Raw genomic sequence first — 26,158 nt, 5'->3', positions numbered from 1 at the left:
AAGAGCTCCAGATCCTTGATCTTATCGAATCCACGTAAGAGCACGATGAGGGAGGCACTGTTATTTTTCTTGTTTTACACATGAGGACACTGAAGCAGGATGGTCAAGAAGGTGGCTCATGGTCCATATGGGGTACAGCCAGGACCCTGCCCAGGTACAGCCAGGACCCAGTCTGTGATTTCAGCTCCCATGCATGTTCCCTCCATCTCCAGGGCCTGGTTCAGTTCTAGGAGCTGGGGGATGAAGAAAGGAAGCCAAGGTCTTCACCCTCAAACACTCACAGCTTGCTGGTGGACACAAACAAATAGGCAATTACTGGAAGACATCAAAGTGCTGTTTTACAGCAAGGGTTGGCAGACTGTTTCTGTGAAGGGCCAGATAGTGAAGGTTTTAGAGTCTGCAGGGCAGGCCGTCTCTGTCGCAGCTCCTCAGTGCCACCACTGCAGCATGGACACAGCTGTAAATGTGTGCACATGGCTGGGTTCCTATAAAACTTTATTTACAAAAACAGGCCTCCTGTGGGATTTGGTCGGTGGGTGGAGGGGTGTAGTTTGCCCCAGTTCTAGAGGGATGTGGCCAAAGTCTTCTGTGAGGACACTATGGTGACTCTAAGGAGAGGCACCCAACTCCATCAGGGCTCACGGGAGGCTTCCTGGAGCGGGTGGTGCCTGGTGAGCATGAGCTGGCCGAGACCAAGAGCAGCCTGGCTGCCCAGGTCAGGTCTCACAACACGGTGCCCATGAGGAACGCTCTTAATGCGCACGCTGTCCTGTGTGTCTGCAGAGCCTGCTCGCTCAGCACAAAGACTTCGGAGCGGCTTTCGAGCCCCTGCAGAGGAAGCTCTTGGACCTCCAAGCCAGGGTCCAAGCTGAGAAGGGGCTTCAGAGGGACCTTCCTGGAAAACAGGCCCAGCTCTCAAGGTTACAGGTGAGGGGTCTGCGAGGCCTGAATCAGTCCTGCCCAGGTGCTCAGCGGCACCTGGAAGCAGCTTCTTCGTCTAGCAGTAACCGGCAAAGCAACAGCTGCCGTGAGCCAGAAATTCAGACCCTTAGTTGAGATCTGACCTTTCATCTCAACAGAACCTCTGCTTGTTTATCTGATGGTTCCTGACCTCAAACAACTGAGTCTTGAGCTCAGCAAAACGACAAGCTGTCTTTTTGTTTACTCCTCCGTTCCAAAGTTTAACACTGGTATTTGTTTTTAGAATTGCTTTGCTAAGTATTCTTAATGAGCCAGGTGTTCAGTTAAACCAACTTTGGGATTAAGAATAAATGTTCTGAAGCATGGACTGTAAGTAGGCTGGCCGTTGATCATTGTTGGCTGGATAAGGAACTTGCTGGTTTTTAAAATGCATGTGATACAATAGTTCTCTTTTGAAAACCCAAGCACAACTCCTACACAAATTGAGAGTGTTCTCTGGAAGACATTAAAAATAGTGCATTTTAGGCCAGGCGCGGTGGCTCATGCCTGTAATCCCAGCATTTTGAGAGGTGAGCAGATTGCCTGACTTTAGGAGTTTGAGACTAGCCTGGGCAACATGGCGAAACCCTGTCTCTACTTAAAAAAAAAAAAAAAGCAAAAAAAATTAGCCAGGCGTGGTGGCGGGAATCTGTAATCCCAGTTACTTGGGTGGCTGAGGCACTAGAATCAGTTGAACCCAGGAGGTGGAGGTCGCAGTGAGCCTACATTGTGCCACTGCACTCCAGCCTGGGTGACAGAAGAAGACTCTGTCTCCAAAAAAAAAGAAAAAAGAAAAAAAAACAGTGCATTTTGGGTTTTAAAACTAAAATTGGGCCGTGTTTCTTCACAATGAGAGGTGGTCGCCAACTATGAGTCCCGATGTGAGCTTGTCCCCGGAGATGCCATCTGGCCTGTAACAGAGTTTAATTTCATGGTGTCCCAGAATATTGGTGTCTGATTTTTTAAATCTCTCCAGCCCTGAGAGTGGGCCCATCAGACCAGCCATGTGGTTGGTACTTCCGCTGGTATGAAAGAGCCGCACTGCCTTGGGGAAGTCACCCCTCCCAGACTCTCCCACTCTGAGCCTCCGCCCTGATCAGCCACCCTGAGGGAGGGAGAGGTGGGAAGATTAGCCTACCTGTTCCCTTCTCTACTGCAGGGGCTGCAGGAAGAGGGGCTGGACCTGGGGGCACAGATGGAGGCTGCGAGGCCTCTAGTCCAGGAGAATCCCAACCACCAGCACAAAATGGACCAGCTTTCCTCCGACTTCCAGGCCCTGCAGAGGTCTCTGGAGGTAAGGGGCTGGCAGAAGGGCCTGTGCTTTGACAGTGAGCAGACCCCTGTCATCCAACATGCCTGGGGCCTTTCTCCCCATTTCCTGCGTTTGTTCCTTCTAACCTATCTTTTTTCTTTCTCCATTTTTTCTTACCTTCCTCATTCATACAACAGATAATTATTGAGCACCTCCCATATGCCAGGCAGTGCTCTAGGTGGCCCTAAGGATGGAGGTAGCAGAGCATGACAGCCCAGGCCCCTGCTCTTCTGGGAGTTACGCCCCAGTTGGGTAGATGGACAATTAATCATCAAGCAGACAAGTCAATGCACAATTACCTATCGGGATTAGGGCCATGAAGCAAAAGAAGAGAGCAGCTCGCTGGAATCCTTAGGCAGCCCAGAGCACAGGCAGCCTTGGGTCCCCAGCAGCCTGTACTAGGCCTGGAGGCCACAGAGCTTCATCGCCAGTGCCCTCTAGTGGCCACCGTGACTCTTTCTAGGGTTCACCCAGGATTCAGTCCCCTTCCTGCAGTGGGGATGGAACTTGAAGCTCCTTCAAAACTGCCCTGAGGACAAGTGGAAATGCAGACTCCAGGCCTCACTGTGACACTGATCGAGATGCAGTCCTGGGTCTGCCTTTGTAACAAGCCCTGAGGAGTATAAAGCAGGGTCTCTGGTGCTCACACCTCAAGAAAAAAACCCAGTGAGGCAGTGAGAGCTCTCCATCCTACCTGACTTTGCACACCCTATTCCATACCAAATATTCCTAACCTCCTCTTTACACTCCTGAAATTCATAGGGAATATAAGTTACCCACCCAGGAAATAGAAAAGAGAAATCAAAAGAAATAATTATAATACAATATTGTCCTTCAATATGTAAGTACTCCCAGACGGCCACACTCAAGACATAAGGAGGGGGTCAGAACGTGCCCTCCCTGCATGACAGCTATCAATGTCATGTCAAGTGGCACAGCCATCACGGCCTTTAGTGATGTGGTTTTCTGAAATGTGAACAACGCTTGATAGAACTTTGATCAAAGCCAAGAGCAGTCTCCCATCCACTTACACAAAGGGTGCAGCTCTAGAGAAGTCTACGTTTGTTAAAACTGCAAAACCTGGGGCCGGGCGCGGTGGCTCAAGCCTGTAATCCCAGCACTTTGGGAGGCCGAGATGGGCGGATCACGAGGTCAGGAGATCGAGACCATCCTGGCTAACACGGTGAAACCCCGTCTCTACTAAGAAATACAAAAAATAGCCGGGCGAGGTGGCAGCGCCTGTAGTCCCAGCTACTCGGGAGGCTGAGGCAGGAGAATGGCGTGAACCTGGGAGGCGGAGCTTGCAGTGAGCTGAGATCCGGCCACTGCACTCCAGCCTGGGCTACAGAGCGAGACTCCGTCTCAAAAAAAAAAAAAAAAAACTGCAAAACCTTCTTTGTATTTGTGTGTTGATTGGAGTGAGAGTCTGAGCTCAGGTCATGACAAACAGGTTTTTTTTCCTGCTGTGGATATTAGGAGGACATGAGAAAATCGAGTGGGATGTGAGCCAATTCTGCTTTGGTGGACTGTCCGCCCCAGGGTGGAATGCGAGCGCCCATCCCTCTCACTCCTCCTAGGGTCACCCTCACCACCTCTATCTCAGCAACCGCAAACCCTCCCCACCAGTTTCTGGGAAATAAGGCACCACCTGTGGAGACCCGTTGGTGTAAGTGACGATTGATGTCTGGATGAATTCATTTAGTTACATTCAATAAACTAGCAGTGAGTAGTTTCAAGGTCGAGGCAGTAGAGAAATAGGACACACTGTCCTCACTCCTCAGGAGCCCATAGAAACCCACAGAAGCAGCAGAAGTCTCCTAATACCTCCATCCAAATGATGGGCTCGATTAGTCGTTATAAGAAGCAGCATTAACTGAGCATCACTAGGTATTGCAAACGATGATATTCCAACTCTTATTGATTGTTTATATTCTTCTTTAAAGAGAAATTGCCATTTTATTATTTTGGTACCCAGGGCTTGTTAACCTAATATGTCCTTCCCTACAGCGAGGCAGTCTCTGCGTCCCCCTGGGGGGCAGGTATCCCATGTTGGAGATCACAGCTCTATGCACAGGAAGCCCTTGGAGGCGTCTGGTCTAATGTTGGCACACAGGGACCAGGAGGGGACAGCGGTAGGGACAACTCAGAGAAGTGGAGTTTTAGATAACTTCTCAGGCCCTCATTGGTGGTTCACTGAGGACAGAGGCAGCAGTCTCCCCAGCCCCTGGTATGGGCCTGGTATCCAGCGGTCTCAGCCAGTGTCTGTGGAATGCAGAAGGCAGGGCCTATGGTAGCCCCGCAGAGAGTCATGACCTCATCCAGCTAACACAGCTGGAATGGGAACGGCAGGCCCTGGGGTCTGACTGGTTCATGGCGGGCTATGGAAAGAAAGCTCCAGGGTCTCAGGCTGGGTGGCCAGGGGCATAAAGAATGGCTGCCCTTCTGGGGACAGTGTCTGCCTTTCCTGGGGACAGAGAGCTGAGCAATAGATTGGCCCAGGAAACAGTACTCAGGGAAAAAGAACAAAGAAAGACCAAACGTGAATATCTGAGCGTGCAGCTCGATGAATGTTTTAAAAATTAAATGCATCTGTGTTACCAGCACACAGATAAAGCACAGAATATTACCAGCCTCCCAAAGCCCCTGTGCCTGTGGTCATGCCCAGCTCACCATTCCCGACCCTCAAGGGCAGCTCTGACTTCAGGCTTCCCGCAACACAGCTTGGGTTTGTCTGATGTTATCCTTCATTTAAATTGAATTGGACAGAATGTTTTCTTTTGTGCCTGGCCTTTAGCTCTCCACATGATGGTTGTAAATTCATCTACTGTATGGCATGTGGTTATAGACTGTTCATTCTTGCTGCTGTGAAACATTCCATTATGTGAATATATACCACCGTGTATTTATTCATTCTACTCTCGATGGGCACTTGGATAGTTTCCAGCTTGCGGCCGTCACATATATGTCCCTGGGTGAGGATATGTTCCCATTTCCGGGGCACGCACCGGGAATGGAATGGCTGGGCCATCAGCTACAGCCACATTCTGTTTGGGTAGATTTTGACCCATGGTTTCCACAAGTGATTGGGCCAATTTACGCTTGGATCAGTGGTGGACAGGAGATCCGATTTCCCCCACCCGCACCTAGACTTGGTCGTTTTCCTAAAAGTAAGACAGGCTTTAAACCAGTTGATCTTCCCAGGGTAAATTCCTTGTGCTGTGCGGAGGGAAGGGCCAGCCCAGCCTCTTGTGGTGCTACTTGGTGGGGAGCCCTGGGGTCCCCAGCAGGTGTGAGAGCCCTGCAGGGTGGAGGTGGTGCGGGGGTCTCCCCCTTGGACAGCACTCAAGGCGCCCTGGGCTCCCCGGGCTACTCTGCAGGACCTTGTGGACAGGTGTCGGCAGAGCGTGGAGGAGCACTGCACCTTCAGCCACCAACTGCTGGAGCTGCGGCAGTGGATCGCCGTGACCACGCAAAAGCTGGAGGCACACCGGGGAGAGGCTGGCCCGGGGGATGCTGAGTCCCAAGAGGCCGCGTTTGAGGTAAGGCGGTGGTTCCCCCATCCACTTCCCAAAGAAGCAGCCTTGACAGGCCCACGTTCCCACACCGAGGAGCAGAAACCACCCTCCACCTTCACCGTGTATGTTTCTGTGTGTCTGTGTGTCCTTTAGAGGCTGGTGGCAGAATTCCCGGAGAAGGAGGCCCAGCTGTCCCTGGTGGACGCGCAGGGCTGGCTGGTGATGGAGAAATCTTCTCCGGAGGGTGCTGCTGTGGTGCAGGCGGAGCTCAGGGAGCTGGCAGAGTCGTGGCAGGCCTTGAGGCTGCTGGAAGAAAGTCTGCTGAGGTGAGAGTGCCTCCTAGGCTCTGAGCCTTGTCTGGGACACCGCCTCTGCCCACTCAGGGGCACTCAGGTGCTCGTGGAGCAGATGGCCAGGGTGCTGCCCAGTATGGAGCCAGGAGCCTTAGGCACCTTCACACATTGGCCCAGTTGGCTATTCGAGCAGGAGCAGGAGGAGCCAGGAAGTGTCCCCATCTTGGGAGTTAGCCTCCAGTCCATACTGGTTTGAGCCTCAGTTTCCCCATCTGCATCAGTGGGCATATGCACCTTCATGACAGGTTACTGTGAGTTTAAAGTCAGAAACCGGATGTGAGCATGCCTCAGGAACATTCTGACAAACTTCAATGGGGGGCGCTGACTCGTCACCCGTAGTTCCCCAATTCTATTACTTTTCCCATGTCCTGGTGGGTTCCCACCACATCTCTGCATTGACTGGGCTGAGTTTGTCTTCTCAGCCTCATCAGAAACTGGCACCTGCAGAGGACGGAAGTGGATTCAGGGAAGAAAATGGTTTTCACCAACAACATCCCGAAGTCAGGATTTCTCATCGACCCCATGGATCCTATTCCCAGGCATCGTCGACGGGTGAGTCTGTGTAGCAGGACTGTGGGAGAAGGGGCCAGGCCCCAGGTCAAGAGATGGGTAGGGGTCTCCAGCACAGGCGCCTCCCTGTCTGGGGCAACATGCTCTGCTCTGAGGACTTGGCCACATCCTGTCTCATTTGAGCCTGCCCCACCTGTGGCCCAAAGAGCAGTTGATCCTGCTCCACAGAGGACCTCAGAGATCCCAGAGTCTGCAGAGCCAGGCTAGCAGCAGCCTCTGCAGGGAAGAGAGTGTCGGGGCTGAAAGCTTCCTGCTGGCCCCGGATTGGAAACCAAAACCGTACAAGATGGGAATATTTTTGTGCCATGTTTCATCCATCCCTTACTGCCCTTAAGCAAACTTGAGCTTTGTTGAAAAGAAAGTTACTCCTTGTTATTCAAATACATCAAATTATTCATTTTCCCATTCATTCTTTCATTCACGCCTCCATTTGCTGAGTGCTACTTTGTTCCAAGGACTGTGCTCAGAGCTAGGATACAGCTGTGAGTAGCACTTCCGACTCTCAGAGAACTTGGAATCCAATGTAGAGCTTTTCAGTGGGCACACAGCCTTGTATTAAAATGCAGGTTCTGTTGGGAGGCCGAGACGGGCGGATCACGAGGTCAGGAGATCGAGACCATCCTGGCTAACACGGTGAAACCCCTTCTCTACTAAAAAAAATACAAAAAAACTAGCCGGGCGAGGTGGCGGGCGCCTGTAGTCCCAGCTACTGAGGAGGCTGAGGCAGGAGAATGGCATAAACCCGGGAGGCGGAGCTTGCAGTGAGCTGAGATCCGGCCACTGCACTCCAGCCTGGGCGACAGAGCGAGACTCCGTCTCAAAAAAAAAAAAAAAAAAAAAAATGCAGGTTCTGGGCTGGGTATGGTGAGCTACACCTACAATCCCAGAACTTTGGGAGGCCGAGGCAGGAGGATTGCTTGAGCAGGAGTTTGAGACAAGCCTGGGCAACATAGCAAGACCCCATTTCTATAAAAAATATTTTTAAATTAACTGGACATAGTGGTGTGCACCTGTGGTTCCAGCTACTCAGGGGCCTGATGTGGGAGGATCACTTGTGCCCAGGAGTTTGAGGCTGCAGGGAGCTGTGATTGTGCCACTGCACTCCAGCCTGAGTGACAAAGCAAGACCCCATTTCAATCAATCAATCCATCAACAAAAAATAATAAAATAAGATAAAATGCAGACTCTGAGTTAGTAGATCTGGCTGGGGCCCACAATTCCATTCTGCATTTCTAACAAGCTCTCGGGATACGCCTGTGCTGCTGGGCCCAGGAGATACTCGCCTCTGTGAGCCACTAGCAGTAGCACCTGCAGGGGAGAGAGCATGGGGGCTGGACACTTCCTCTGGCCCCAGAATAGAAACTAAAATCAAGCAAGATGGGTCTATTTTTGTGCCATGGCTATGTTTTGTAAAAGAAAAAAAAAAAGAACTAACTACATTGTTTCACCCATCACTTTCCCTTACTGCCCTTAAACAAACTGAGCTTTGTTGAAAAGAAAGAAGCAAGGGAGTGGCATCCACAGGCAGTTAAATAAGGGTTTCCAAAAAAACAACAAAAAAAGTGGTGCACCTTGGCAGACAGGCCAGAGCCACGGGAATCTGCAGCAGTTCCCAGGTCCAGGACAGGAAAGCCCCTCCTGGAAGATAAGAAATCTCAGCTGAAGTTTCATGGCTGAGTGGCAGTGAGGAGAGGAGGGAGGGAGGTGTGTTCCCAATAGAGGTGTGTGAAGAGCAGAGGGAGAAATTCGAGTGCCAGTTTGAGGGGCCAAGACACGTCTCCAGGCCCAGGCTCAGAGGACAGGGAAGGCAGCACGTGCAATGGAACCAAGACTCCCGGGTCACACTGAGGAGGAGTGAGAGGCACCAACGTGGATAACCGGAAAGTTAGCCGAATGGGCTTACATCATACATCACTCTATTCATGGAGCCCCAAGGGGACAAGCATGGTGGAAGGGTGACTATTTGTATAGCCACCCTGGTAAGAGGTGGCGGTGGCTTCTGTCACCTCTCAGGGGACCAGAGAGGGGACAGTGAGGAATGTTCTTGGCCCCTAAATGTGGCCATGTTCAGTAGAGATTCATTGTTCATCCCCCAGGCCTCTCCTGTCACCATTTTGGGCATCTTGTCCTCGTCCCCGCCCCTCTGCCTCAGGTGGAATTCCCAGGACACACGGCCAGGGAGCCTCTTTCACCTCTGATGCTTTGGCCGTGTGTGATCCTACAGGTAAATCTTGTCCAGGAAGAAGAAGGGAGCCATGAAGATTTCTCCCAGCTCCTGAGGAACTTTGAGCAGTGGTTGCAGGTGGAAAATTCCAAGCTGGTTAGAATCATCGCAATGAGGACTTCTACGGCCGAGGACTTGAGGACCAGAGAATCAAAGCTGCAGGTCTGTTCCCCAGGAAAGGTCCCTCATCCATAGGGTTTGCACCCACAGATGCATTTGCCACCAGGGGGCTCTTCAAAAGAAAGAGCACACCCACAGTTTGTGAGCTGTTCCGCCGTGTGTATAGATAATGGCTTTTACACTTTTTTGGTTCAAAGATCTTAGAACTTTTTCTGGCATTCATTCATGTATTCAGCATGCTTATGTATTTCCCTACTTGGAAAATATCACCACTAATCGCTTGACTCCTGTGTCACTTAGCTATTGCTGTGTGACAAACCATCCCAACAGTTTGTGGCTGAAAGCAACAACTAGGTATTTAACCCGTGGTTCAGAAGCACAGCAAGCTAGGCTGAACCAACCGGGCAGGGCCTGCAGTCTGTCTGCTGTCAGTTGTAGGTCAGTTGGGTGTCTCTACTTCTGGGGGCTAGTGGGCTAGTAGAGACGAGAATGACGTGGACTACACATCTCTTATACTCCTGTGGCACAGCCTGGACTTCTCATAGCAGAGGCAGGGCAGAAGAGAGCAGTAGCAGCAGGCAAAGACTTTTGAGGTCAAGACTAGGAGCCAGCATAACATTAATTCCCCTGCATTCTGTTTGCCAAAACCAGCCTAGAGTCAAGGAAAGGGAAGGAGACTCTACCACTTGATGGAAGGGATGGCAAAGTCATGTTGCAGTGGGGAGGGAGATGGGGAAAGTCACAGCCATTTTTGCAACTGTACTACCACTTCTCTTCTGTCTTCTTCACTCCCACATCTAATCAGTTGCTAAAGCTCCTTGATTCCACCTCCTAGATATGTTGTGTTTCTCCTTCCTCGCGCTACCATTGTCTGAATTTAGGCACTTACCGTGTTTGGCCTTGACTATGGCTGTAGCCTCCCAGCTGATCCTCCCTTCTTCCTGTTGGGTTCCCATCTAGGTCATGGCTCATTCTGCAGCCAGAATGACAAATATGACCCTGTCCTCCCCCTAATGAAAACCTTTCACTATGGAGTTTAACCCCTGAGTTTATTACTCAAGGCCTTTCTCAGCCAGGCTCCAGCTCACTTCTGTTTCCCTATTTTTCTGCAATTTTAGGTTTGAATTTCTTTTTATTTATCTGGGTTGGGATTCATTTTAACTCCCGAATCTGTGGTCTAGGATCTTTCTGGAAAACTCTCTAACATTATTTTTTTTCCTCTTAATTACCAAACTTGTTACTTGTATTTTTTTCTACTAACAATATTTCTTAAAATATTACCTCTGCCTTCTTCCCTTTCTCCTCTCCTATTGTGATATCATTTAAACATATGTAACTACTTCTCACTGTGTGCTTTATGTCTCTTACTCTCTCTTGTGTATTTTTCATCCTTTTCTCTCTTCGTGTTGCATTCTGGATAGTTTTTCTGATCCGTCTTTCAGTTTACTAATTCTCTCTTTAGCTGTGTTTCGTCTTCTGTTACACATGTCTGTTGAGTTCTTAACTTTTGTTGTTGTAGTTATCAGTTCTAGAACTTCTTTTTGGTACTTTTAATAATCTAGGCTATCATTTTTCTTACCTTTATTTTTTTTTTCTTATTTTATAACTCCCGTCTTAACTGAAACTCTATCATTTTTCATACTTTCCAGATGCTTGCTTAAATTTTTAAGCCTATCTTTTAATTATTTGAACATAGTAAACATAGCTTTTTACAGATTGTGTCTAATAATTCTAATATCTCAAGGCATTTTATGAATATTTCTGTTGTATATTATTTCTGCCTGTTCTTACTCTTGGTTTCTTGTGTCTTTGTGTGGCTGCTTTGTGTGCTAGACATTGTGTTTGCCAAAATATGTATAAGAGTGATTTAAGATTTAGGAGAGGCCGGGTGCGGTGGCTCACGCCTGTAATCCCAGCACTTTGGGAGGCCGAGGCGGGCAGATCACCTGAGGTCAGGAGTTGGAGACCAGCCTCAACATGGAGAAACCCTGTATCTACTAAAACTGCAAAATTAGCCAGGCATGGTGGTGTATGCTTGTAATCCCAGCTGCTCAGGAGGTTAAGGCAGGAGAATTGCTTGAACCTGGGAGGTGGAGGTTGCGGTGAGCTGAGATTGCGCCATTGCACTCCAGCCTGGGCAATGAGCGAAACTCCGTCTCAAAAAAAAAAAAAAGAAAGAAAGAAAGAAAAAAAAAAGATTTGATTTAGGATAATCTTTTCCTCCAGAGTCTATTTCATTTGCTACTGCCAGGCAAGTAGGGACCTTTCGTTCTGGGACCACTAAATCCAAGTTCAAGACTTGAGTTTCCCTGGTCTACTAAGATGACTTTGAACTGGGCTGCAAGTGTCCATAAGGTCCAGGTTTACTTCTGGTTCATTTTTTACAGGGTGAAGGCTTTAGGAGCTCAGCAAAAGGGTGAATGAATCCTATCAGAATCTCCACCTTGGTAGGGCCCAGACTTTGACCTTTGTCTCCCCAGCCCAGTGAGGCTGCCAAAAGCAAAGATGTTTTACAGCTATTCCTTCCAAATTGGCAAATGTTCTATGGACAAAAGCCGGTCTGAACACAGCGCTGACTGCCCTGGGTTTTCATTCTTTCCCAAGTTGTGTCCCGGTGTGCCTCACATTCTTTTGTTAATACTTTTATGCCTTTAAAATGCTTTAAATATTTTGTCCTTAGTGAGAGGTTTGGTCCCAATTATCTAGTTGGCCATTACCTGGAAATCTTCCTTGCCTGCCTCTCCCATCTCATATTTGGCTGCTCCTCTCACTCCCCCCACCGCACCACCACCCGATTCCAGCCATATCAGAAATGACTTTCTGTTCCTCAAGTTAAACCCCCTTGCTTTTGTACAGCATACGTTCCTGCGGGCTCTGAGAAGCTAAGCAAGGTGTCGCATATTACATGCTAGTGGGATGGGGCAGAGTCAGGATCCAAAGCCAGGACTGAAACCTGGGCTCCCGGATTTATAGCCCCGCTCCTACTGCCCCATCACACCACCTCTCCAGAGTCCTGCGAATAAAAGGTTCCATCCCAAGGGAACACAGTACTTACATTTCCTGAGAAAAATCTGCACATTCCAACCCCACTCTGCCAGGCTCATAATGCCAACAGAAAGACCTGTTCACAATGACAACTTTTAGAATGAGGCAAACTCTAGTCAAGCCCTCTGGAGGACTTGGTCCTGGAATGTCAGAGTTGGAAGTAACCACTGGAGGTCTGCAGCCCAGCTGCCCGTTCCGTGCAGGAGGCCATCCTGTAACATTCCTGAGAGCAAGGGCGAGGCCTTGGCTTGAATTGCACAGATGGGAGTCCCACTTTATGGATTCTGTCTGCCTCCTGCCTTCCTACCTGTCTGTTGAGTGAAATTTGATGGACCCATCCTTACCGGCCAGGTGAGGCTGTCTGGGCCATTTGGAAACCCCACCATGACGCTGCTGCTTCCCCCAGGAGCTGGAGGCTCGGGTGCCAGAAGGTCAGCATCTCTTTGAGCATCTCCTTCGTCTCGGGCCAGCAAGGGGGACCTCGGACAAGCTGGAAGATCTGCGCTACCAGTGGATGCTGTACAAGTCCAAGCTGAAGGACTCCGGCTACCTGCTGGTAGGTGCCAAGGATGTGCAGGTCCCAGATCCCAGGGACAGGACTGTAGCTGGGCCTGGATTTGCCTGAGGATACAGTGCTCAGCCCGCATCCACCCTGCCCTGTGCATTCACACACCAGGCAGAGATGACTACTCAGACAGAGGACAGGGACACCCAAGGGTCCCGGACACTTGACTCAGGTGATGCCATTTGGCCATCCAACCACCTCATGAGGCTGGAGTCCCAATCAGGACAGCAGTGACCTTGTAATTAATGTGTAAGGAGTGCTTCCTACCTCCCAAGCCGAGGGCTCTGTGTGCACTGTCCCATTCAGTCCGTATGGTTCCCCTCTGCTCAAGTCATTGTATCTCCAGCCTCCAGACAGGGAGCTGAGACTCCAAGCAGTGAAAATACTTGTCCAAGGCTGCATGAGTGGTCAGTGGCAGAGCCAGCCTGCAGACACACCCTTGTGTTGTAGGCGTGACCTTGGGAAGCACTGGAGTGGCATCAGGAGCCCTGGGGTCCAGCCCCATGTCTCTAACTTGCCCTGTGTCTGAGTTGAGCAAGCACCTTCCTTTTTGGGGGCCCCTGTGTCTCCTCACACAAAATAATAATAATAATAGCAAAACAGTGATAATCATAACCTTTGCTCAATGCTATGTCCTCATAACAGCCCATTAAAGGAGGTGCTGTTATATGCCCTGTGAACCAGTGAGGAAACTGAGGCACAGAGGTTAAGTTTCCTAGGTCCCTAAGTCTGAGGAGGGTGGTGAGATGGCCCCTAAGGGCCCTTTCAGCCTCAGACCCCAGGCCCAAGCTGGGCACCCCAGGCTTTCCTGGCCCTGTAGCAGCCGAGATGGCCGCTAGGTGTCACCCTAGCCCAAGCCAGGTCGGCCATGGCCCCAGCCGGCCTTGGCCACCGCCTTTCCAGACAGAATCCCAGCTGGGCCTGAAGTGTGTTAAAAAGCTCATTAAATCGAATCACCTGCTGGCTCAGGCTGTCCAGATGACCAGAAGTTTTAAAGAAACACTCCCCTGACAAAATGAATATTCCATTACAGGCTCTGTTGGGATTTAAGTTTCACTCACTTAACTTATTTTTTTCCCCCCTTTTCCTCTCCTTCCCTAAAATAACAGACACAAAGTTCTCCAGGGGAGCCGACTGGATTCCAAAAGGTACAGTGTCTGCCATCTGCTCCACACAGCCAGCGGGCAGGGTGCCTGGAGGGTTGGTGGGCCCGTGACACGGGGGCAGGACTCGTGGGCTTTCTGGAAGGCTCCAGGAAGACCAAAGAACATTTATGGGGGATCAACTCTGGGCTGCGCTGTGCTGGGGCCCAGGATTCTTGGTCTCAAGAAGCCCCAGGCTCGGGGGGAAGCTGGCCAGGGTGTGCAGCGTCCTCCGCTGTGACAGGCACATAGCAGAGAGGGGATCTTGGAGTTCACCCTCCCAAATCAGGACACGCTGGGGAGTGGACAAAGATGCTACCAGTGATTACGCTGTGACAACAGGTGTGAACCGGGACTGTCCCAGGAAACCTGGGTTGTTGTGGGCAAACTGGACGGTGTGGCCACCCTGGTGGTGGAGGGTCTGCGGGGCTCAGTAGGGACAGGAGAGGGAGGGATCGTGCCTTTGAGTTCTACTAGGCAGGTGTTTCCACTTACCCTACGGAGCCATGCTCAGAGTCACTCCCAGGGCCTTTGCAGGCCGAAGCAATAACAATAACGGCAGTAATAATGACAACAATGAGAAACAGGTATGATTCTTACTCAAGATGCTATGTATTGGCCATCCACTGTGTGTGTAAGGAACTGTGCTAAGTTGTGGTTAGGGCCCCTCCTGTAACTCTCCCAGTGACACCCAGGAGGCAGTATAATCTCAACTTTCAGAGTGAGGAAACAGAAGGGGCAAGCCTGAAGTGACTTGTTCAAGGAAGGCCTCAGCCCCTCAGTGGTCTCTGGCCTCTGAATCCAAACCCCATGTTGTTAACCTTCCACGTTGTGACTTGCGGAAGACTTCCCTGGGGCCCGGAGTGTCTCCCCATTTCTGGAAAAGCCAGGTGTAAATTGGTGTCCCCTGGTGCCACTGTTTCCAAAAGAACGAATGCTGTGTTTTCCTGCTAGGCACTGGCCCGTACTGACACAAGCCTCCAGCGTGCTCTGACCCACGGCGCTCTGAGTTCCTTGAGATCTCTCATTCTTTGGAATCTGAGTTTCCTAGAAATCTGTGATTTCTTCTTGGCCTCAGGCTGGTGTCATAAGTAGCATCTATAGGAGAGTGGATGACACATGGACTGGCCGGGGCAGTCACAAAATCAAGGCCGGGCTCTGGGCCCAACACCAACTGGCTTTGTGGTTTTGAGGGAGTTGTTTGGCTCCTTGGGGCTCACTTTCCCCATCTATAAAATGGAATTTTTTTTTCTTTTTTTTTTTTTTTTTGAGATGGAGTCTCTTGTCACCCAGGCTGGAGTGCAATGGCATAATCTCAGCTCACTGCAACCTCTGCCTCCCGGGTTCAGGCACTTTTCCTGCCTAAGCCTCCCGAGTAGCTGGGATTACAGGAATGTGCCACCACGCCCGGCTAATTTTTGTATTTTTAGTAGAGACGGGGTTTCGCCATATTGGCAAGGCTGGTCTTGAACTCCCGACCTCAGGTGATCCACCCTCCTCGGCCTCCCAGAGTGCTGGAATTATAGGCGTAAGCCACTGTGCCCAGCCTAAAATGGAACTATTAATGGCAACCTTATTTACTTCATGAACTTAGTTTGAAGATTGTGTGAACTGCTGTATATGAAAGTAGAAGTACTTCTGATCACTTAAACCCTGCCCCCAACACACCCCAGTTTCGAATAACAAACAGACTTCTCACGAGATAGGGAAAATCATCAAGAAAGGACAGGTGTTCTACACAGGCCGGCCGGGTGGGTCCTGGTGGGAGACGGGGGACCCAGGACCTGATGTCCAGACCGACTCTAGCTCCTGCACTTCAAGCCTGTCTCTGGTTGGAAGCCCCCACCTATGCAGCCCCCAGGCCAGGATCCATGTGGGTGTCAAGTCTGGGCCCCCTGGTGTCTAGCCATGGTGCCTAGCACATAGTAAGTGCTCACTAAATGTTTTTGAGTAGTGACATTTGTAGGCTGACACCAGCCCTCCAGTGCAGGCTCAGGTTCCTACAACCTGTAATTAATGTGTTACTGTGGTATGTTCATAGCCACAGCGTTCATTGCTATCTCTATGTTGCCTCCCTCCCTCCCTCCCTCCCTCTCTCCCTCCCTCCCTTCTTTCCTTCCTCCCCTCCTTCCTTCCTTCCTTCCCTCCTTCCCTCCTTCCCTCCTTCCCTCCTTCCCTCCTTCCCTCCTTCCCTCCTTCCCTCCTTCCCTCCTTCCTTCCTTCCTTCCTTCCTTCCTTCCTTCCTTCCTTCCTTCCTTCCTTCCTTCGTGCTGACTTTGTGCCAAGCTCTGTTTTAGGCACTGGGATACATCAGTGAACAGAAGAGCAGTGACCTGTCCTGTAGACTGTACATCCTGCTTGGGTGGAGAGAGGGGGATGGGGCCAGAGCACACATGTCCAGCTGATGTTTCTCAGTAGCACAATGGGAATCTCTGGATCAGAGAGCTCTGAAGGTCACACCACTTGGGATCCATGTAGCCCTGAGGTGTATCTTGTCTATGACCAGAAGACGTTGGGCACAGCTTGGTGGGGTATGCAAAGCAGGAAAGCTCTAAATGACTAAAGAATCTGCTTACTTGGGCTATGTTTAAAACAATTGGATGTGTAAACATTTGTCCTTGGTGCTTGCTGGCTTTTGAGCTAATGGATATCAACCCACTGTGAAGAAGTAAACAACGTGGGGGCCAATACACAGAGACCATCTATGGCTCCTTTATAGGATAGCTTGTTAAAACATAGATTGTTGGACCCCACCTCTGGAGTTTTCGATTCATTAGTTTTAGGGTGGCCCATGAATCTGCATTTCTGACATGATCCCAGGTGTTGCTGCTGCTGGGGGCCCGGGGACCACACTTTGAGAACCACCACTTTCCACTCTGGATTCAAACCCAGGCTCCACCATTGGTGTGTGTGACCTCCAGTGAGTCATTTAGCTGCAATCTTCCAAACTCAAATGCGAGTTCACTGAGCTCCTGGTAGCAAAGTTCCTGTTGTAACAATGGCACATAGTAGGTTCTCAAGTGCTGTGTGACTGGGGACCTGGGAGACCTGCAGACACCGTCCTGCTTTTCCTTCTGAGAGCAAAGGGAGCAACGGCACATCTGAGGGGGAAATCCTCCCTTCGCTTCGGTGTGTGCGTGGTTCTTTGTGGGTTGGGGTGTGGCGTATGCGTGTGTGGTTCTGCGCACGTGTGCACGTATGCACATCCACAGGCCTGGCAGGTAGAAAGTAGGTGCTGTCTTCAGAGGCTGTAATCTTGCCAACTTAAAAACATTCCACATATTATTTTTGGTCTAAAGGGAAACGGGGAAAAAAAACTTACCCCAAAGCTAATTATTTATGAGCAGTTGGTTCTCCACACTTTTTTTCCTCCCTCCATGCTCCAAGTCACTGAAAGCCCCAGCTACGTCAGTGGCTTCAGCCTGCTTGTTTGTATAAACAGAATAATTAAGATTTATTAAATTTGCAGCTGCCTACGCACTTGCCAACTCACTGCCGCGGGCGTGTTTGCCTGCAGCATTTAGACACGTGAAATGTCATTGCTTTTGAGTTGCAGTTGCGCTGTGAGTAAATTGCATTCCTTGCATTGGCCCAGGGAGGTGGAATAGCCCTACCTGAGGCAAACTTTTAGTTGGGGATGGATTGGCCAAAGGTTCTGTGAGCCAGGGTGAAATAGGGCAGTGCTAGTTTGCGGAAACAGAGAGCAGGCATCTCCCATCCATTTCATATGTGGGCTCTTGGACTATAGATCCAGATGTTGTGTGACTTTAGAGTAGCATTTTATTTATTTGACTATGTTTCATAGGTTTTAAGACTCATATTTTTTCACATTTTCACATCTCTGGAATTCGGGTGTCTTGTTACAATGTAGTTCTTCTAGTGAAGATTTAGATTTACTGCCCGTCACCCCCAACCTGAGATTCCTTTAAATTAAAATGTCTGCTTGTGGGTTGTGTCCTGTTTGGGTTTCCTTTGGACCACACTGGTTGTGTAAACGGAGACCGCCAACCTTGGGGAGCTCCAGCCCGTGGTTCAGACTCTTGAGGAAGAGTTTTGGTTTCCCACCCTTCACCCAGTGCCAAGAGAAGACCTGGAATTTCCTTGCCCCCTCTTTCTGTGAGGTGGGTTTATTTCTCATTTCTCCTTATATTGAAGGTGCAGCTCCCTGGGTCCCCCATACTGATGTGGGCTGTCCAATCAGATGCGCCATCTTGGTTGCTGTTCTTTTCTTTCTTAGCGGTTTGTAAAATAATGAGGCACTTTTTAATCAGCGTCTTAGATTGGATGAGCTACTGCGATACCCAATCTCAGTGAGTATTCCATATTAGATTGTAACTTTCTCTCTTTGCAAAAATCCCTTTTGTGTGTCAGGCACTGTGCTGGGCACGCATGTGCTTGGTCCTTAATACTCACAACTGCCTTCTCCTTTTATAGTGGGAGGAAATGGTTTCTGGGCCCCTTGGCCCCTTCTCTCACTCGTGGGATGGGGTCAGATGGGAGTCAGGAGAGGCAACATAGCTTGAGTTTGTACTCCTGTGACTTACCGTGGAACTCCAGGGGCAGGTCAAATCTGCTTCTTCCCTAGTCACAACCAAAGGCCTGGGCTTTGCTAGGGCCATGCAGTCTCTGACCTCTAAAAAACAGAGCCAGGGACAGCCTTCACCATGCTCTGTGTCATCCCACGGCCTCGCCACTCCATCTATCTACAGAGCCCAGAAACAATCAGTCTTTGATGATTTGTGAACAAGTTGGTGCTAAAACTTTGGTGGTGAAGTATTTGAAACTAGTCCTTGACTACCAAGATCCAAAGAAGCATTCTCTACACTTGCTCACTCACCTTCCACCCCACAACTCGTCTGAAATTCATCGCAGTGAGGTACCCAGCAGCTACTTCTTCACTAAGGCCAGTGAACTGCTGTCCTCATCACACCTGGCCCTGGGGCACTGGGACTGATGACCAAGGCCTCCTCTTCCAGCTGTCTCTATCCTGATACCTCTCTCTTTGTTTTACTGTTTGCCAGCTATCTAAGTCAGTGTTGATAACACTCAATGTTAATGAAATACTATTATTTAATCCACAGTCCATATTTTAAAATTTTAAGCTGTCTCAATAGTCTCTTTTGAATTGATAGACTTTCGTTTTTGAGCAGCTTTCGGTTTATAGAAAAATTGAGCAGAATGTACAAAGTATTCCCATAGACCTCCTCTCATCCCAGCCCCCTCCGTCTTCCACATTAGTTAACATCTTGCCTTAGTGTGGTCCATTTGCTAAGGATGATGAACCACTTGATACATTGTTAATAACTCAGTTCACGGCTTGCCTGAGCACCCACTCTTGGTGTTGTACAATCTATGGGTGTGGACAAATGTCTAATGACCAGTATCCACCACTAAAGTATGATGCAGAACAGTTTCACTGCCCTGAAAATCCCCTGTGCTCCACCTGTTCATCCCTCCCCACCTCTCCACAGGCCCTGGCAACCACACATCTTTCTGCTGTCTCCACGGTTTGCCGTTTCTAGGATGTCCTATGGCTGGCTTCATACACTATGCAGCCTTTCAGACTGACTTCTTTTACCTGTCAACATGCATTTAAGGATCCTCAGTGTCTTTGTGGCCTGACAGCTCATTTCTTTTTTCTTTTTCTTTTCTTTTTTTTTTTGAAATGGAGTCTCACTCTGTCACCCAGGCTGGAGTGCAGTGGTGCAATCTCTGCTCACTGCAACCTCTACCTCCCAGGTTCAAGCAATTCTTCTGCCCCAGCCTCCCGAGTAGCTGGAATTACAGGTGCCTGCCACCACACCGGGCTAGGTTTTGTTTTTTTTTTTTTTTTTTTTGTATTTTTAGTAGAGATATGGTTTCACCATGTTGGTCAGGCTGGTCTCAAACTCCTGACCTCAAGTGATCTGCCTGCCTCGGCCTCTCAAAGTGCTGGGATTACAGGCATGAGCCACTGCGCCTGTCCAATAGCGCATTTCTTTTGACCACTGAATTATATTCCATTGTCTGGATGTACCACTTACAGTCTTACTGGTAGATTTTTTTTTCTCAGTCCAGGATCCAATCCAAGATCACACATTGCATTTATTGTCACATCTCTGTTTTCCTCCAGTCTGGCCCAGTTCCTCAGTTTTTCCTAATTCTTCTTGACCTTGACCTTTTTGAGTACAGGCTGGACAGTTTGTGGAACATCCCTCGGTTTGGGTTTCCCTGCTGTTTCCTTGTGATTGGATTTGGTGACGGGTTCCTGGCAGGAATGTCACAGAGTGGTGCTGTGGTTTACTTGTGCCTCTTATCAGGAGACACATGGCGTCAGTATGTCGCACATGGGCTGTGTTCACTCTGATCATCAGTTAAGAGTGGGAGGGATTACATTGGGAGTTATACCTGTTGTAAATGACGAGTTGATGGGTGCTGACGAGTTGATGGGTGCAGCATACCAACATGCCACAAGTATACATATGTAACAAACGTGCACATTGTGCACATGTACCCTAGAACTTAAAGTATAATTTAAAAAAAGAAGAAAAAAAAAAGGAAAAAAAGTGGCTGCCCTTAGGGAGCTTCTCCCTGTGAAGTTCCTACCATTGCTTTTGTAATGGATAAGTAGTGACCTGTAGGGGCTGGGTAGAGGCACTAGAAATACAATACCTCTTTCTTCTTGGGTGGTATCGTCAGGTTCTCCAGGACCTGTCCCTCTCCTGGGTCACTCTCCCTGGCACCTCCTTCCATGCCTGTGGTTTGCACACTATCTTGTGGGTAACTCTCCCTGGCATCTCCTCCCATGCCTGTGGTTCATGCACCGTCCGGTAGGTGGCTCTCCCTGGCACGTCCTTCCAGGCCTCTGGTTTATGTACTATCTCTTGGGTCATTCTCTTCTCGGCATCTCCTCCCACACCTGTGGCTTTCTGCACCGTCTCGTAGGTGACTCTCCCTGGTACCTCCTTCCACGCCCGTGGTTATGCACCGTCTTCAAGCTGTGTGAGCTCTTGCTTCATCTCTAATGCAGGTCTGTCCTTCTAGCCTCAGTCCTAAAACCTCAACTGCCCACTAGATGCTTCCTTGGGGGCCCTGCAGCTGACTCAGTGGGCCTCCTCCACCGTCCTGCACTTGGTGCCAGCCTGGAGCATCTTTGTGGTGGGTACTGAGACCTGGACAGGTCCTGGGTAAGACCCTTAACCTCAGTGGTGATGGGATGTGACTTCCTCTCTCTAGGCCCCAGGTCAGAGCACACCCACCCTCCACAGATCCAGGTTGAACAACAGAGGCCCCAGATACTTTTGTTGTTGTTTTATTTGTTGTTTCTTGTGAGAAATGCCACGTGGGATAGTAGGAAGAGCCTGGGCTCTTGACTGACACTGGAGAGCTGAGCCTATCTGTGTGACCTTGGACTGGGTACTCTCCCAGCCTCAGTTTCTTCCTTTGGAAAATGGGCATAGGAAAGTCGGCCTCACAGAGATGCTCAAGGTGCCCAGGAGGCCGCTGAGTGAGGTGAAGAGCAGAGCTCAGGACCTTTGGGGGTGTGTTTAGTGAGTTCACTAACAAGTGGAGCCCAGACGTCCTGGTGAACCATAGGCACAGTGAGAACAGCTCGCAGATAGCAGGTGCCCGTGTCTCTGGGGTGGCCTCTGATGTATTGAGGGAGAAGCGAATGGCCAGAGGTGCAGGGAGGGAAGGAGCCTTATATTCATGGTTTCATTCATTCAGCAAATATTTACTGAGCACTGCTGAGGATACAGTAAAGTACAAGACTAATGTGGACCCCGCCTCCGAGGAGTTAAGGGCAGCACAGATCTTAATCAGTGATCCAGAGGAAAGGGTGCCCTGAGGATGTGTAAGGCCAGGGAAGGTCTCCTGGAGGAAGTGACTCAGGGTGAGATTACAATGGTCAGTCAGCACTAACCAGGTGGAGTGGAGAAAGAAGGGCAATGAGCATTCCAGACACAAGGGACAGCCCATGCAAAGGCCCTGCGGCAATAAGGCATGAGGGTCTTTAAGGAGCTGAGAGATGGCATTTAAGGAGGGCAGTGCTTTCTTCCCTGATGGGACTGAAGGTGATGATGGTGCCTAATCCCTGCATCCCTGGTGGAGGGGAAGCTTGTGGGACTTGCAGGAGCTGCCTCTCTGCCCACACCCATCAGCCAGAGGAGAAAGGAAGTGAGCCTTTGTTGGGTGCCTACTGTGCCTTTTATGCATAGCATGCATTGCTTCATTTATCCTTCCTACATTGGTAGGCAAGTGTCACTGTCTCCCAACAGAGAAGAAACTGAGGCTCTGAGAGGCTAAGCAACATGCCCTAGATCACACAGCTAGAAAGTGGTAGAGTCAGGGTTAGAACCCAAGACTCCAAACCTTTTATTTTCCCCACATCCCATTTCACCAGTGGTAGAAGATTAGGTCTCATGGACTGTGATGAACTCTAGCCTGCGATCCTCAGAAATCTGGAGTCTCAGGATCATCATGTAAGACCTTGGAGGACTCTTGGTCAGAGCCTCTGATGAGTATGTTAACTCCTCTACTCCATCCCCACCCCCATGGGCTCATCGACCCCTGCTTCCCTACCCTCAGGGATGGTGTATTAGTCCGTTTTCATGCTGTTGATAAAGACATACCCGAGACTGGGTAATTCATAAAGAAAAGGAGGTTTAATGAACTCACAGTTCCACGTGGCTGGGGAGGCCTCACAATTATGGCAGAAGAAAGGCATATCTTACATGGCAGCAGACAAGAGAGAATGGGAGCCAAGTGAAAGGGGAAATCCCTTATAAAACCATCAGATCTTGTGAGACTTATTCACTACCACGAGAACAGTATGGGGGAAACTGCCCCCGTGATTCAATTATCTCCTACTGGGTCCTTCCCACAACACATGGGAATTATGGGAACTATAATTGAAGATGAGATTTGGGTGGGGACACAGCCAAACCATATCCGATGGGGAGCTTATAACTTCCTGAGGAAGCCCTTTCTCTCTTTGGAAAAGCCAAGATTGTCATTTTTCTTGTTGGCTTCTTAGAGGGTTGTATATGTGTGTGTGTCTGTGTTTGTATGGACGTGTGTGTGTGTGTGTTTCTAAGCATTTAGAAACATATTGAAAGATGTCTTTTTTAAAGAGCATTTTGGAATCCAGGGACCTTTAAGTGAGGATGTGAGCTCTAAGTAAACAGGCACTGGGCAGGCTGCAGGAATCCTTTGAGAAGACCACCCCTTGTCAACACTTGTATATGTAAACACTTTTTGGACCTTCAAAGATGTTTTTCCCAGAGGATCACGGCCAAGGCACAACCCCTCTCTTGAAGAAGCAAAGTGTTAGCTCTGAGAATGGAGGGGCAAATAAAAAAGGACACTTGTAAGCAGACCCTCCATTTGGGAGATCCTTAATTACAGGCTGTTAGTTGCAGTGAAAACCCACACCGGGTGGCCCTGCAGCTCATTGTCTTTTACCTCTTTTCCCTCTCCCTGGATGGGTCACATGTGTCAGAGATTTGGCTCCACCCAGCCCAGCAGTTGTGGGAAGAGCCACCGTCTCTGTGAACTCACACTCATTAAACAATGTGTCACCCCCTACCCTCCGCTCCCAAAGTCACCGCTGAAATACATGCAGCCAAGAGTACTTATTCATTGTTATAAGCAGCCTGTTTCATAAAATCAGTGTTTAAGGACTTTGGTGAGTGAACATATTTGAGGCTGCAGGCACAGGGTTAAGTGTTATCATCTGGAGGAGATACTTGGAGCAGGGGAATACATGAGTTGACTCAGAGAGGAGAGGTAGAGAGACAGAACTGCCCAGGTTAGAACCTCCCAGGAACATTTGCATTTAACAGTGCTTCTTCATCACCATCGTCACCGTCACTACCACCACTACTGCCATCACCACCACCATTGCCATCACCCTTAACACCATTGCCCTCACCTTCACCACCACCACCGTCTTCACCTCTATCACCATCACAACTATCACCATCACCACCACCATCACCATCACCATCATCCTTACCACCATTACCGTCACCATCACTACCACCACCATCTCTACCTCCATCATCATCATTACTATCACCATCACCATCACCAACACCATCAATCTTACCACCATTACCCTCACCATTATCACCACCACCATCTGTATCTTCATCATCATCACTATCACCACCACCACCATCTGTATCTCCATCATCATCACTATCACCATCACCACCACCATCACCAACACCATCATTCTCACCACCATTACCCTCACCATCACCACCACCACCATCTCTACCTCCATCATCATCACCATCACCATCACCATCATCCTTACCACCATTACCCTCACCATCACCACCACCACCATCTCTACCTCCATCATCATCACTATCACCATCACCATCATCCTTACCACCATTATCCTCACCATCGCCACCACCACATCGCTACCTCCATCATCATCACTATCACCATCACCATCATCCTTACCACCATTATCCTCACCATCGCCACCACCACCACTCTACCTCCATCATCATCACTATCACCATCACCATCATCCTTACCACCATTATCCTCACCATCGCCACCACCACCATCTCTACCTCCATCATCATCACTATCACCATCACCATCATCCTTACCACCATTATCCTCACCATCACCACCACCACCATCTCTACCTCCATCATCATCACTATCACCATCACCACCACCATCACCATCACCATCATCCTTACCACCGTCACCCTCACCATCATGACCACCGCCACCATCACTCTCATCATTACCATCACCATCATCACCATCACTATCATCACTATCACTCACACTTACAATCACCATCACAGTCACCACCATCCCCATCACCATCACCATGATCATCACCATTTTCACCATTACCATGGTCATTATCACCATCGTCACCACCTTACTGTCACCACCCCACCCCCACCCCACCACCATTAGCATCATGATCATTATCACCATCACCACCATCATCAAGCATCACTGTCATCATTGCCCTCACCTCCATCACCATGGTCACGATCACTATCATCATCACGGGACTGTGGCTTTTGGTGTCCTGGAGGGTGAACCTCGGTTCTTCAGGGAGCCAGCACATATATTCTATGATAATAGTACTAGTGCTATGATTACTAATATTAATAGTAATGAATGTTACTAACAGTTACTAATTGCTAGCACGATTATTATAAATAATTACTAATAGTACTAATAGTAAGAACTGGTACATTTATCAATCGAGGCATAAATATACTTTTGCTTTGAGCCCTCACCACAGCCCAGCAAATAGGGGTAGGTATTTGATCCCCATTTTGCAGAGCAGGAAACAGAAGATCCAGTATTGATTTGCCCAAGGACACATAGCTGTTGAGTAACAGAGTCTGGGTGGGGACCTGGTCTGCTAGGATCCTAAAAGCTGGGCTCATCCTGCACTCTGCAGCATCTTGACCATGAGGGCCTCACTTTTCTGAGTGACCAGCTCTTTCCCTGCACTCCTTGGCAGTCAGACATCCATGAAGCCAAAACCCCGCCAGTCCCTCCAGAATTTAGAAAATATTTTCTTGACCACTTTCAGGGATATTGTAGCAGAGAAGTCCATTAGGCATTTGGACTTGTGAGACTGACCTTTATGTGATACTGATGGCGATGGTGATGGTGATGAAATTGATGATGAAATAAAAGGAGGAGGAGGAAGAAGGGGAGAAGAGGGAAGGGGAGAGGGAGGAAAAGGAAGAGAGGGGCTGGGCACGGTGGCTCACACCTATAATCCCAGCACTTTGGGAGGCTGAGGAGGGTGGATCATGAGGTCAGCATTCAAGACCAGCATGGCCAACATTGTGAAACCCCATCTCTACTAAAAATACAAAAAAAAAAAAATAGTTGGGTGTAGTGGCAGGCGCCTGTAATCCCAGCTACCTGGGAGGCTGAGGGAGAGAACTGCTTGAACCTGGGAGGTGGAGGTTGCAGTGAGCTGAGATCACGCCACTGAACTCCAGCCTGGGTGACAGAGTGAGACTTCACCTCAAAAAAAGAAAAAAAGAAAAAGAAAAGAAAAGAAAAGGAAGAGGGGAAGGAGAAAGAGGAAACAGGGAAGAAAGACAGGAGGAAGAAAGTGATGATGGTGAACTTGATGGTGGTGATGATGGTGATGACGATGATTTAGATGGTGACAATATTAAGGATGTGTACTAATAATGACAGCAGCTGGTACATACCTACTATGTGCCAGGCTCTGCCTCATTGGATCCTCATGACAACTCTGTCGTGTAGGTACCATTATTGCCTCTATCTGTAGACGAGAAACTTGAGGTTCAGAGAAGTCAGGTGACCTTAGGATTCATAGCCAGCCCTCTGC

At 49.3% G+C, this 26,158-nt stretch overlaps 1 protein-coding gene across 9 annotated transcripts in view; it reads left to right on the top strand.

Moving 5' to 3' along the window:
* The window catches only part of SYNE3 (spectrin repeat containing nuclear envelope family member 3), a 106,473-nt gene that overhangs the window by 68,889 nt on the left and 11,426 nt on the right, over nucleotides 1-26,158 (top strand). For 7 of the 9 annotated variants that reach the window (XM_045396930.2, XM_065549330.1, XM_045396931.2 and 4 more), the window contains 8 exons: nucleotides 784-927; nucleotides 2,120-2,254; nucleotides 5,650-5,811; nucleotides 5,941-6,113; nucleotides 6,563-6,692; nucleotides 8,935-9,096; nucleotides 12,506-12,655; nucleotides 13,774-13,812. In XM_045396930.2, the coding sequence (XP_045252865.2) occupies nucleotides 784-927; nucleotides 2,120-2,254; nucleotides 5,650-5,811; nucleotides 5,941-6,113; nucleotides 6,563-6,692; nucleotides 8,935-9,096; nucleotides 12,506-12,655; nucleotides 13,774-13,812 (1,095 nt within the window). Of the gene's footprint in view, nucleotides 1-783; nucleotides 928-2,119; nucleotides 2,255-5,649; nucleotides 5,812-5,940; nucleotides 6,114-6,562; nucleotides 6,693-8,934; nucleotides 9,097-12,450; nucleotides 12,656-13,773; nucleotides 13,813-26,158 lie in introns of all 9 variants that reach the window. The other 2 variants (XR_010588619.2, XM_065549328.2) reach the window with 2 other exon arrangements.

The sequence above is a fragment of the Macaca fascicularis genome, chromosome 7, assembly GCF_037993035.2.
Source record: "Macaca fascicularis isolate 582-1 chromosome 7, T2T-MFA8v1.1".
In the NCBI taxonomy this organism is placed as follows: domain Eukaryota; kingdom Metazoa; phylum Chordata; class Mammalia; order Primates; family Cercopithecidae; genus Macaca; species Macaca fascicularis.
The sequence above is the reverse complement of the archived record's forward strand: the minus strand, read 5'-3'. Positions and strand labels throughout refer to the sequence as shown.